At 44.0% G+C, this 13,502-nt stretch overlaps 1 protein-coding gene across 2 annotated transcripts in view; it reads right to left on the bottom strand.

Annotated features, from left to right (window-relative positions):
- Positions 1-5,249: 5,249 nt before the first annotated feature.
- Positions 5,250-13,502, bottom strand: part of LOC138527344 (N-acetylated-alpha-linked acidic dipeptidase 2-like) — a 501,035-nt gene continuing 492,782 nt past the window's right edge. For both annotated transcript variants that reach the window (XM_069638406.1, XM_069638405.1), the window contains exon 18: positions 5,250-13,351. In XM_069638406.1, coding sequence (XP_069494507.1) covers positions 13,147-13,351 — 205 coding nt within the window. In that variant the 3' untranslated portion in view covers positions 5,250-13,146. The remainder of the gene's footprint in view (positions 13,352-13,502) is intronic.

The following is a 13,502-nucleotide window of genomic DNA, read 5'->3' as shown; positions in this document are numbered from 1 at the left end:
AATGTCTCCCGGCCCCAAACTTCAAGGCAGAAACAGCAGCTCCCCTGATTATCAATCACATCTTTTTGCGTTTTGGACTACCCCAAAGGATCGAGTCAGACAGAGGTAGCCACTTCACCAGCGAAGTAATGACAAAGATGTGGGAGATACTTGGGGTCAAGAGAAAGCAACATATTGCTTACCGGCTAGCCTCTAGTAGTGTAGTAGAGATACAACAAAACCATTGTAAGCATATTAAAAAAGTTTGTGGCAGATTCTGGGCCAAGTTGGGATATTCGATTACCTCTTGTCCTAATGGCCATCAGATCTACCCCTTCATCTGCAACTAAAATGTCACCGTTTGATCTGATGACTGGACGCAGGATGGTGCTTCCCCAGCACCTGCTCTACAGGACCCAAGAGCAGACATTGATCAATGCCTCCACAACTCATGAGTATGTTGAAAATTTAAGAAAACACCTTCAACATGCTTTTGCCTATGCTCAGCAAAATTTAGAAAGATCAGCCGACAGCATGAAGACCCACTATGACTTAAAGACTAACAGAAAGGAATATAATGTAGGGGACCAGGTCTACTCATACAATTTCCAAAGGAACCAGGCCAACCAACGCACATTTTTGCCTACTTGGAGGGGACCTTTTGAAATTGTAGACAAAATCTCACTGGTCGCCTACAAGATATGCATCCCCAAAGGCAGTTTGGCAGAAGGGGAAGATAAGTGGGTCCATATTAATCAACTAAAGTGTTGCCATCCTAGGCACACTCTGCAGCAACTGGAGGAGTCTTCTGGAACCCCAGAGGGGGCCACTCCAGAGCCATAAAATTCCAACTCTAAAATATTCCACATATAGTCTATAAAATACAATAATAAAAATGTGTCCTTATTTATCGAAATGTATGTGTCCGCCCCACTACATTAATAGTGGTGGGGAAATGTCTACAAATATGTTTTTGCTTTGTCATCCTAGGAGAGATAACCTATACTTGATTGGAAACCAGGGAGACTGACCAAAGAGGACTACCAGGGGACTGGGAGCAAAGATCCGAGGGGCCCGGGGTATCGCTCAATACTCCCATCAGGACTGGCGAGGAGAACCGATCGATCCACCCCTGATGGAGGAAAAGATGATGAACTTTGCCATTTGTGGAATCAGAAGAGACGAGGCTGACATCCCAGTCTTGCGAGTTTTCATTGATGGGCGATCAACACCAATCGCAAGAGAGGGGCTAGTGGGATGTCTCAACCCACTAGTCCAGGCCCTCCAACATTACTGTGCATTGCTGGCAGCAGAAGCATCTGAAATGGCTGCCGGAAAGCATGCTGCTCGCTAAAAGTCACTAGAAAGTGCGCAGTAAAAATCTGAAAAATGAAAAATAGGCCGCCATCCACTTTTGCCTATGTCAGTGGTAACACGGGAGACCACTGCCAAAACCCACCATTGGGCTACCCACAAAGTAGCCTGAAATCACTTGAAAAAGCAATGCTGATTGCCAAAAAGAAACACAGAGCTGTTTGGAAATCTGTTTTCTTGATTGTCAAAAATGTGCAAAAATCATGGCTCACAAACCACCTAAAAGATCCAATCTCCTTGTTGGGTGTTCCACATTATTCTACTGCAAGAATCCACATAAATTCAATGTCAGCAAGAATCATATGTTATCAGAACAAAATCCTCTTTTAAAGATACTTGATGGAAAGAAAGCTGTCAAAAATGTGTGTAGTACCGTTACTCACCTCTGTCAGAAGTTGGCGATTTAAAACCTATCATGTGTAAAGTTGAACATTGAACTCAAACTATGCCAAAGAAGCGATTTCTATCAAAATGCCATATAGGAGTGCCACACATTGATTTTCATGTTGAAAAAGACTGGAAGTAAAGATATGTTTGCTTATTTTAGATTTATAAATGTATTTTTTTCACAAGGAACTATGCTACAATTGACCAGAAGATAACCTGATTCAGTTAAAACTTCCAAGAGGCCTTCTTCCCCTGAGAAACTCACACTTTGTTCATTCCCACCAAAAGGAAGATATCGCATTGGCATGTTAATCAGGAGGGGAGGAGATTTCCCCTGCTGCCCGGAGAAAGAAACAATGGGTTCCTTGGGCTGAATAGAAAATGCTAATTCGGGTGTAACTGACAAACAACTGCTCTGGCAGGAAGGCAAGCCATGTGACCCTCTGACTCAGCCCAGCTCTGGGGGCGGGCCAGACTGAAAATGTGGATTGAAGTTGGTGTAAATGTATGTTTTAGAAAAATGCTTATAGCAAAGTGTACTGAACTGACAAAAATATGAAACTTAGAGATTGTTAAAATGGAACATTCACTCACAGTTTAAGACTAAGCTGGAATCTGTGCGATGTTCTGAGACTGAACCTCGGAAATTATTCATATTGTAGCCATTGTGTTTATGTTAGGAACATGAAAAATTACACAAATGTGCCCCGATGGGATGTGCATGCATGTATAAAAATTGGTGCAGAACTAACATTGAGAAACCCACCAAAAGCGTGAAAAAGTTGTCATTTATGAACCAAAGCTCATAGGAAAATGAGAGTTGGACAGAAATGTACCTTAGGCAATCTGTCATGTAATTATGTATTATGAACAACTTGTGTATCTTGGAAATATGTTTTTTTGGGAAAAATAGAGTTTCTATTTAAAAGTAAAGGGGAGGGATTTCCTTTGGGCCATAAACATAGCATCACTCTGACACATATGACACACTGCTCCTGTTTCAATCAGGAGAGGGGAAATTCTCTGACCTATCAGATCCTTAGAGGGTTGGGCATAGATAATCAGCCTCCCCACCCCATTCCAATTCCTTATAGATTTGCCATAATCGCGTGTCCTGCACACGGAAAAGTTGGCGCGAATTTGCCATTTGGCTCAATTTCACTTCATAGAAAAACATCTGTTTCTTGATTTCAACTTCTGAATTTCGTTTTCCATTTGCTAATCATTCTACAATCATTGCTAGTGTTGACCTGAACCAATTCAAAGCCACTCTCACTGGTGCTGAATCGCCTTTAGCAAATTAAAATCATTTTAGCATTTTCCCATTTATTGCAAATCACATTCAAAAGCATTTTGACATGTTTTTAAAGCATCCGTGTTCTCTCTAAGCTTGCTGGGGGGAAGTGGGATTGAAACTGCAATTGTGGATTGTTATTCCTGATACCTGTGTGCCATTATTCCATCTCTCCATATTCCATAGTGGGGGGGAGTGAGTAATAACAGGGGGAAAGAGTGATCATATTGTCTTTTGATTGAATTCATATCAAGTTTTATTTCTGTGTTGCATTCCTTCCTATCATTGCTATTTCTTGAATCCATACAAAGTATTCTCTGATATATTATGTTTCCTATTCCTACTCCTAACTGATTAAAGTGATTGTTGATATTGTAATATTACCCATTGCTGATCATTGTTCATATTCATAAGTGTGATATTCAGATATTATTCATATTCATAAAAGTGTAATCTATATATTGTTCAATTCTTCAAATAAATCTTTTCATTTGCAAAACAAACCTACTTCTTGGCTCAGTGAGACCGGGGGAATTCAAAGAGAGGGGCATTATATAAGGGTACATCATCCACAATTAAATGAACTTTTGACATACATATATATAAATACGGGTTTCCATTGGGCATCCCATACTAGGCATTCACTTAGTTGGAGTGCTGGATTGAAATCACTTACAGCACAGGAGCTACCCGGTGGATGGTGATGGAAGCACGGTGCACAGGAGCTCCCCGCTGGATGGTGATGGAAGCACTGTCCACAGGAGCTCCCCGGTGGATGGTGACAGAAGCAGAAGGCAATGGATAAGGCATCACATTATACTCTACACTCCAGGGAGGTCCTGTAAACTTATGATAAATTATCTTGCATTTGCATAGCGCCTCCTGCCATTGTTTACGGCATTGCAGCGCTTTGCCTGTCACAGTCAAAGGTGGAGTATGATGGAAAATGCAGGCGTGGTAGGGAGGAGCGAAGTCAGGTAGATAGTTAGGAAGAGGGCGAGGGAGAGATAAGATGAGAAGGAAAAGGGGGAGGAGCTATGTGCATGATTGGACTGTATTCTATGGGGTGCAGGACTGAATGGAGGGAGGTGCTCACCACGCCAGGGGGCATGTCAGAATTTACTCACCCAGTTCATCTTCTATGCTATGTTATGCAACATTTATACTGCGCCCATCACTACCGTTGTATCTTACGATGCCTGGCCTTGTCCGAAAGGTGGCATATTGTGACCCTGCCAAGTTATCATCTGACATTAGTCTCTGGAAAGGAATGGAGGTTTGAGGAGGAGAGAATAGGTAAGAGAAACTACACAATGCACTCAACAAAATTAGGGCAGAAAAAGAGGAAAACCAATTGCGATGAGTGGGGGGGGGTTGTGGTTGCCGAAGTAGGGATGCGTGCTTCTCAAATGTGATAAGTTATTGGTAGGCAGGAGTATGGGACTCGTGAGAGTACAACTCGGCTCCAGAGCAGAGTTTTATTGTGATGGCAATATCTAGAACTGTTGTGATGGCAATATCTAGAACCGTTGTGATGGCAATATGTAGAACCGACATGGTTTGATGGTCAGTCATTTTGTGATGGACTTGAGAGGTGCTCAATTCAAACAAGCCCTAATAGTGTGGAGGCTTCTCCCAGACTAGTTTGTAAGAAACAATCTCTATATCAAGGGTGAGCACTGGGTTTCCCAAGCCAGCTGACAGGGGTGTTGGCACCAAGAGTTGGATGTGTATAGAAGTGTGCCTGTGGAGGGGATGCAGTAAGTGATAGCGCAGGGAAAGAGGGAACATGATGGACTTGGGTCCAGTAATATTAGATTCTGTAAACTATGAGCAAGGTATAATTCACTGTAACTTAATAAAATGATATTGATAACAAAATAGCTCAAGTGACCATTTCCTCAAGCTAGGAAGACAATTACAGCCGTAATCGGAACCTTTGTACCCAACAACAACATCCTCCACCACACACCCGCAGCGCAGGTTGCCTTCTCATTAATGCAGATTCTGAGTCCAAAGGACAACATCTATTATCTACATCTTCAGAGAAGCCCACGTTCACTCTTTCTTCTACCTGATTAATTTATTGAAACTCACCAGCAAGAGGAGAGTAAGCATCACCCTCACAGACACGATTACCTCGACATGAAATCACCCTCCACCAGCATTCCGATTATGAATCCCGGCTGCTTTTAAGTCATGGTTACCACAAGGCTTTTATGCTTGAATTTGTATTTTGTATTTTATTTGGGTTTATATAGCGCTTTAATCCAAAGTTCTGTACATATGATCAAAAACAGTACAATACATGAAAATGAACAAAAAAAAGTCAGCGAACCGGACTGAAGCAGAAAAGATCTCAAAGTGTCTCAGAATACAGAATACACGAGATGGAACAAAGGGAAAGAGGAAGAGCATTCCAGTGCAAGGGAGCCAGCAGGGAAAATTAGCAAAAACGCGACAGAGCACATGGAGCAAGAGAGACAGCAAGAAAAATAATGTGAATGAGAACGAAGCGAGCGAGAAGGTATCTAGAATGAAGCTAGCCAAGCAAGGTCATCATGAAGCAGGCCATAGAGAGATGTAAAGACAAGACACAGGAAATAAAATATGAGGCAAGACTGGAATGAAAGCCAGCCGAGGAACGAAAGAGAAGACAGTCACGAGGTAGAAGACAGACTAGGCAAATAGAGGCGTTAAAACAGATTTAAGAGGAGCTAAATGAGTAAGGGGGAAACCAAAAAGTTCTGTGGAGCAGTAGAATAAATGGGAACAAATTAACAAAGAAATCAGGAGTTTAGTGGCTTCAAAAGTCAAGAATGAGATAGCCTTTCCGGATATTGTAAAGGTGAAAATTGCAGGCTCGTGAAGATATAAAAAAGTAATGTTTAAACGAGAGATCAGAATCAAAGTAAAGTCCAAGATTACGAGCAGCAGAGGAAATAGCTGAGAAGGAAGAAACGAGATAAAGGTGGAAGGAAGAGGGGGGGTCTTGTGCTAGCAGGAAAGAAAAGAGTGCTTCAGTTTTGGTAGTCTTGAGGACGAGAAAGTGAGCCAACATCCAGGATTGAATAGCCAATGGACAAGTAGAAAGTTTTCTGTGAGTATCAGAAGAAAAAGATGAGAAGGGCAGAAAAAACTGGGTTTCATCAGCATAGAACTGATGGGAAAGACCTGAGGAAGAAATAATACCAGCTAAAGGAGTGGCGTAAAGAGAAAATATAAAAGGACCAAGAACAGAACCTTGAGGGACACCATAGATAAGGTGAAGTTTGGCAGAGGGAGACCCTGCCCATTAAACTGAGAAGGTTCTTTGAGAGGGATACGACCTGAACAAGGAGAGAACAGAGCCAGAGAACCCAAAGGAGGACAGAGAGGCTAATAAAATAGAATGATCGACAGAATCAAAAGCAGCAGAAAGATCAAGCAGAATAAGAAAAGAAGAATGTTTGGAGTACCAAGCAAATAGAAGAGAGTCAAGAACAGAGAGATGAGCCATCTCAGTAGAATGAAAAGGGCGGAATCCAGATTGAAAGTGAGGAATGATAACATTATCAGAAACAAAAGTAGAAACTCGAGAGTAAACAATGTGCTCAAGTAGTTTAGAAAGAAGGGTAATAAACAAATAGGGCAGAAATTAGAAGCTAGTTGCGGGTCACCAGAAGGTTTCTCTAGAATAGGAATAACAGGGGCAAGCTTCAATAGAGTGGGAAAGGTAGAAGTAGAGAGACAAGAATTGGGAAAGGAAGTAAGAAAAGAAACAAGAGAGGGATAGATGTTAGGGATAAGTGTTGAAGGTGTAGGTCTGGTGGGGGAAGCAGTAGAAAGCGCCCAAGCCAACAGGTGAAAAAGTCATTTTGTTAGTGTTGTGAAGTACTTGTTTGTGAATGTGTTTGGTAAGGAGGGAGATGTGTTGTGAAGTGCTAGGTTAGTCTGATGTGGTTTGTCATGTGATTTATGATGTCACCTGAGTGCCTGTGGAATGTTGATGTGTGAGTGGGAGAATGCTGTGGTGAGTGTTCTATGCTGAATCAGTTGGGGCCCTCCCTTCCTGGGTGATGGGTGCCGGTGTCTTTATTTATATGTCTTGTTCCTGATGTCCACGTCCTGTAATATGTAACTGAAGAAACTGAAGTAAACTTACTAAGAAGTAACCTCAAGCAGCCTGGACTGTGCTTTATAACACTGGCGATGAGGATGGGATAAAGGAAAGAACCCCTGGTGCAAGGAAAGCTGAAAACAGAGACCAGGAGGACTGCTGCGGGGGGTGCAGTAAACATCAGGACCAGAAGGAGATATCAAGACAACACCGCCCCCAAGTAAGCAAACCCATCACCCAGGCTGGATAAGGGAGGAGGTTTGATGGATCACTACTCATAGGATCAACAGCCCGTAAATTATTGGGAATGCTGCATCTCTGGACATAAGAAGTTATGGATGTGATCCATTAGGTTAAATGCCTATAGCAGTCATGACCAGCAGCTCATCAACCTATGGGGGTGCTGTGTATGGGCCCATTAGGGACTTCCAGGGCCAGCACGAGTGGAGGGAGGCTTGTTCTTAAGGTGGATGCGTCCGGCAATCAAGGTGAAGTAAGGGAGACCGGATGAAAAGCAGTCGTATCCCATGCCTCCCTCGACATCCACTGGGACAATGGAACAGCATTATTTAAAAAGAAAAATGAATAAATGCCTTTTGACTGGTTGGTGCTCGGATGTTTAGCGAAGCACTTTAAAAAAAATAATAAGGCGGTGCGCATCTAGAATATGTTTATTAGTGCCACTTGTTGTGTTTTCTGAGCATTAGGATGTGACTTGGTGTTATTTTGGCGGTGCGCGAGACACTCACGATTTCACTGGACAGTGCAGGGGCCAAATGGACCGTTGGTCATTGAGCAGTGCAGGAGTTCTGCAGCCTTTGACTGCCGGTTTGGAAATGATGACGTCGGTCATCGATCAGGGGGAGCTGGCGGTGGAATCGAACGTGTGTGCGAGGCGTTCTTCAGAGAGAACTGTAGAAGGAACCTGTCGATGATAGCAATTACATAGAGGTCTTAATTTCAGAGTAAAGGACCTCACTGGTGACACGCAATGTCACGTTGGGCGAACCGTATGACCCAGTTTAAAGAGGAAGACGTCCTATGGAGAGCAGGAGGGAGTGCGCCCAACGCATGAGCGCCATAGTGGCATGAGCGCCGCAGTGACTACGGTGCAGCAAAGCCGCTCTGCCTTTTAGGTATGTGAGCGATCAGCCAACGGTGGCGGAGTACATTGCAGGGCATCGTCTGGGCATCATCCGATGATGAGGATGCGCGCAGCATGTGAATGCATGGCATCACTTGGTCAGAGGCTGCATGCAGTAAATGCCGCTCCGCCCCGATATCGAGGCGTCATGTAGCGGCCATCGTTTTGGTAAATATAGGTGTATTATATCACAGGATGCCGTGAGGTGAAGGAGTCCTTATGTGAAGTTTTGTTAATCTTAACAAGTGAAATGCGTGCTTAGGAATGCACTATAGAATTGGCAATTGGATAATGTTGAAGTTAAGTCTGGGAAACTGCATATTTGAACTTAACATGTATTTTAATAACAGTCACGTGTGAGAGTGGTTGGCACTTTGCACGTGGCTTGTGGGTGTATGAGAGAGCGTTATTTGTTTTGCATAGAAACTTAACATACTTTGAGGAGGATTTGCAGGTTAATGGACTTTCATGGATATTATTATTATCAGATGTTCATAATTAGATGCAAAGTAATAAGATAGGTGTGGAATGCTTTTACGTATGAAGCTTATGTGGAGAGTATGTGGGTGAAGGGGAGCTCGTCTAACACCCTGAGGATTTTTAGGTGTTAAGTCGTTATACAACGATATGGACCTTTAGGCATTTAGGTTTAGTATAGGCCATGGACAAGGAAATGAACTGTGCTGGAGAGGAAGTTCAGTTCAAAGTTTTAAAATTTGAAATGGAGAAGAAAAGAAATGTCACATATATATTCTATGAGTCAATAAGTGCGGAAGTCATGGAGAGAATGAAGTGTAGTGACTAATGTAAAAAGAGACATTTTAGCACCCGAGTTGGTAAAAAGGTCACATGTATTTATTTAACTAAAAATAATGTAATTCAAGAAATGAATGGGAGTTGGTGACATTCGTTTTTGAATATAGACTACTGAGATTAGGGAGGTAGTGCCTCTTTTAAGGTCACAGCAGTGTCCTGCTTTTCTATTTATGTTATAGTGTGGTATGCACTATTGGGTTATGGAGGTAGCGTTTCGATTAATTAACTATTGTGAGGTAGCGCCTCCTTTAGTTTTATTTGTGAGTAAGGTAAATCCTGGGGGTAGTGCCTTTGTCAGGAATTTTAGTGAGTGGTAAGTGAGAGTTGCACTAAGGTGAATTGTAACGCTCACCTGATTCCCGCAGAGGCGCCGGTCTTGACTGGGTGAATGCCGTATCTTCAAAGGTGATGTGTAACACACGGTTGGCTCTTTGGGCTGGACCTCTGTGCACTGTATGTCTGACTCGAAGAGTAAGATGTCTGCAGATAGAAAATATGGGATTAATGAACTGGGGTTATTGGGTGCCTCTCTCCTCTTCCCTTTCTCTTCTCCTGTAGAACCCCAAAGGTTAACGCCCTCACCTTAGGTAAGTGAACGCCGAGCTCTCCATCTGCCTCGGGGCAGGGTGCCGTAACCAGTTTCTTCACTGGATAAGGGTGCAGGCCTCTTGACCTCAGAGGACTGCTGTCCGTCGTTAACTGCACGAACGGTAAGTTCTGGGCACTTCAAATGTCTTAAAAGTCTTTTGTAATGATATCTCTTGTTTTGCAGGGTTCCGGCGATGGCGGATGGCGGGCTGATGAGAGTTGAGGATCGAACCCGCGTGAGGAATAGAAGCGCCTGGAAGCACGTAAGTAAGCGCTTGTAGCCTGCTTCACGATGCGCACTAACTGTCCCTTTTATCTTGCAGGTACAAGTTCAGAGCTTTAGAGAAGCTGAAGGGTGCTGGAATACCCACTGGATTCGGCGTGGGAAGGAGTAATGGCACGTGAGTAATAAAGTTGCCCAACGTCTTTAAACGCACCTTCTTTTGTCTTTCAGATGCGGGATGCAGCGCCGAAGGCCTCCGGAGCATGCGAAGAGCTGGTAAGCTTTTGTCTTTCAGATGCCGGAATGCAGTGCGAAGACCTCCGGAGCATGCGAAGAGTAGGTAAGCCTTTGTCTTTCAGATGCCGGAATGCAGCGCGAGGCGTTGGTGACAGCCGATGGACCAGGTAAGAGATGCGCTGCCACTGAAGACCGTAGTGCTAACCTGTTCTTTCTTTGTCTTTACAGGTGCTGCTGAAGACTGGATTCCAGGATGGTAAGCCTTTGTTCCCTTAGGCCCAGGATCAGAAGACACGATGAGCGTTCTGCTGCAGAGAATGCAGAATAACGCAAAGCAAGATTCATCCATCGGGTGTGGTTTAAGTAGCCTCCTGTAGTGCTTAGGGGTCTCCTTCCACAGCCACGCCTAGGTAAGAAAAGAGTTCCTGCTTTCCAGAAGAGTTCCAGTGTTCTGAACCTAGGGAGTGGCTCCTGCCCCACCCAACAGGAAAAGTAGTCCCAAACAGAAGAGGATCAGGGGTTCAACTGGCAGGTAAGTAAGCAGCATGGTCTGCTGCAGGTAAATCCACCCAAGCATTATGAGCCCGGCGCTTCCAGCGCTGGGACTGGGCATCTTTATGAGCCTGGTGCCACTGGTGCCAGGACAGGGTCCAAAAGGTCCCAATTGGGACTGGCTGGCACTCGGAACCGGGGTTATGGGTCTGCTTCCAAGGGAGTCGGGCAAGTCCTGATCTTTTGGAAGCAGAGATCATGACATGAATGGGAATAGTAAGTCTAGTGTCTTTTGTTATGGCAGTAGTGCACTCTTTGGAGAAGCCGATTCTTATCTTAAGGGACAGCTGGTTAAGTCAGATGAAGTTTGTTTCTGGTAGGGGACGCCCTCTAGTTAATACTATGTTAAAGTCAAAGATGCTGTTCAAGATGAAGAGTCGCATGGTGATTTGTTTATCTTTATGTGTTATGGGTTAATCCTGGCTATTGTTTTCTTCTCAGGGTTTGATTATGGACTGGATAGTACTGCCATTGAGAAGAGTGATAGAGTCAACCATATGTTTGTGTAGGTGGTCTTGGAGTTGACTGGCCAGCATCTCCAAGTTGTTTTTAGGAGCTGTACACCATGGTATGGTTAGGTTTTGTTCGATTGGCTTGGTCCATTTGTATATTTGTGTTTCAGGCATGCATGCTGTTGGGTATGTGTTAGTGAGTTGTAGAGTTTTACTGAATCTCTTATCTGACTATGGTGATTTTGTTGTCATCCTGGATGACTAGTATTGCGTCAGGATGACAAGTGGTGCTTCAGGGTGGCAGCCTGAAGGCTCGCCTGTGGCGGGGGCGGGAAGAAGGACCAAAGTTTTTTTGTATAGGTTATGGTATTGTTGAGTAGGTATAGCCTTGGATCTGGGCTGGTTGGTGTCTAGAGTGGGAGTCTAGAGTTTGCCAGTGGCAGGGGCAGACGGAAGGTGATTAGTGTTTATAATGATGGTGCTTGAAGAACGATAGGCGGAGTTCTGGAATTGCACAGTTGTGGGATTTTCATGTAGAATATCTACAGTACTTTGGACTGGGTGTGATGTGTGTTGTTGTTTAGGTGATCACATGCTTTGTGAAGTACTTGTTCGTGAGTGTGTTCGGTAAGGAGGGAGATATTTTGTGAAGTACTCGTTATTGAATGTGTTTGGTAAGGAGGGAGATGTGTTGTGAAGTGCTAGGTTAGTCTGATGTGGTTTGTCATGTGATTTATGATGTCACCTGAGTGCCTGTAGATTGTTGATGTATGAGTGGGAGAATGCTGTGGTGAGTGTTCTATGTTGAATCAGTTGGGGCCCTCCCTTCCTGGGTGATGGGTACCGGTGTCTTTATTTATATGTCTTATTCCTGATGTCCTATCCTGTAATATGTAATTGAAGAAACTGAAGTAAACTTACTAAGAAGTAACCTCAAGCAGCCTGGACTGTGCTTTATCACAGTTAGTAATAGGAGTGAAGGAGGAAATCATTCCTGTAGAAACAGGAGTAGAGAAGCTAGTAGAGGAATGAGAGGGCAAAGATCCAATAGCGGAGCGTGGGGAGGCCACCTTGGAGGAGAAAAATAGGGCAAACTCAGTAGCCGATAGTGTAGAGTTAATAGAGTGATCAGGGAAGAGAGTCGATGAAAGACGAGAAAGAGTTTGAGAAAGACGCCTGGGCTGGGAAATTGTGCATGTAAGCGACCAGAAAAATGGGAACCTTTAGTTTGAAGAAGGCAATCATTGTAAAGAGCACGGTGAGAAGACTAAGAAGTGTAGTGGCCCTCAGTTGCAGATTTCAGCCCGTGTTGTTCAAGGCCCCGGAGGCTAAGAACAGCCTGGTTCTATAGATGGGAAAGAGGGTGGGATTTCTGTCATGACTTCCCTGGGAGCGGGAAAACTGGTCTAGGCTTTCTGGAGGTTTCTGAATGTTTAGAGGGACTTCATGGGAAAGATTATAGTGGTGTGTGAGGTAGAAATATTCTTAGGGTGATGTTGGGCGCTTTTGGGAGTTACTTTACATAATGCCGCCCTTGACCAGCCTCTCATCCGGGGCTGCAGTTACTCTGTCCTGTCAATAGAGGGGTGTTAGGTCTAGTCAGCAGATGAGATTTCCAGGCCTACATTGTGTTCCTGTTTTGTGATTTTTTGGGGGGCTTTTTGATATGCGTGTTTAGTGGGTGCTACCTTTATGGCTGCTTCAAGGTGCTTGAACATCAGACATTTAAAACAAGCCAAAAATAAACCTCAACCTAATAAAACATAAACTAACCATTTCCAGGTGAGTTTGAGACAGAAATGTCAGGAGTGAGTCCTGAAGAAGCCCGGGCATTAAATAGCACAATGACCGTCTTTGCTAAATTGTTAGTCTTTGCCATTTTCGAATTCCTGCTGAAGAAGTCACTAGAAAGTCGAAACATTGACGCTGAAGGAAGTGGTTATCATTTCTTCTCTCCTTTGGGCTATAATTCTTTTGCTGGCTTGTGAGTGATAGCTAAGTCTATAAGCCCCCTATATCACTTGCGTCCCTCAAGGTGCTGGCAGCGGACCGGATGGTGAAGACGATGATGGACACCTCCTTCTTTACCTGCTCCCAACGCCACATCTGCTGCTCATCGTTCTCAATGTCAAAGAGCGCGTTAGACAGTCCTGGGAACCGGGACGATGCGTAGATGTTCTTCTGGTTGGGAGCGTAGATGATATGCCTGAAGAAATCAAGTTTGGAGTAAGGGTCAGTGCTGAGACATGATGGCGGAGAGTTATCAGCCACAGACACTTTTTTCAGGCAGAAGAAGCAATAGACCATCCACGCCACTATGAAGCATCAAATGTCAGAGACAAGACCCACGCAAACTC

The sequence above is a fragment of the Ambystoma mexicanum genome, chromosome 14 (genome assembly GCF_040938575.1).
Source record: "Ambystoma mexicanum isolate Mex_15411 chromosome 14, UKY_AmexF1_1, whole genome shotgun sequence".
Classification (NCBI taxonomy): domain Eukaryota; kingdom Metazoa; phylum Chordata; class Amphibia; order Caudata; family Ambystomatidae; genus Ambystoma; species Ambystoma mexicanum.
This window is presented reverse-complemented; position numbering and strand designations above follow the sequence as displayed.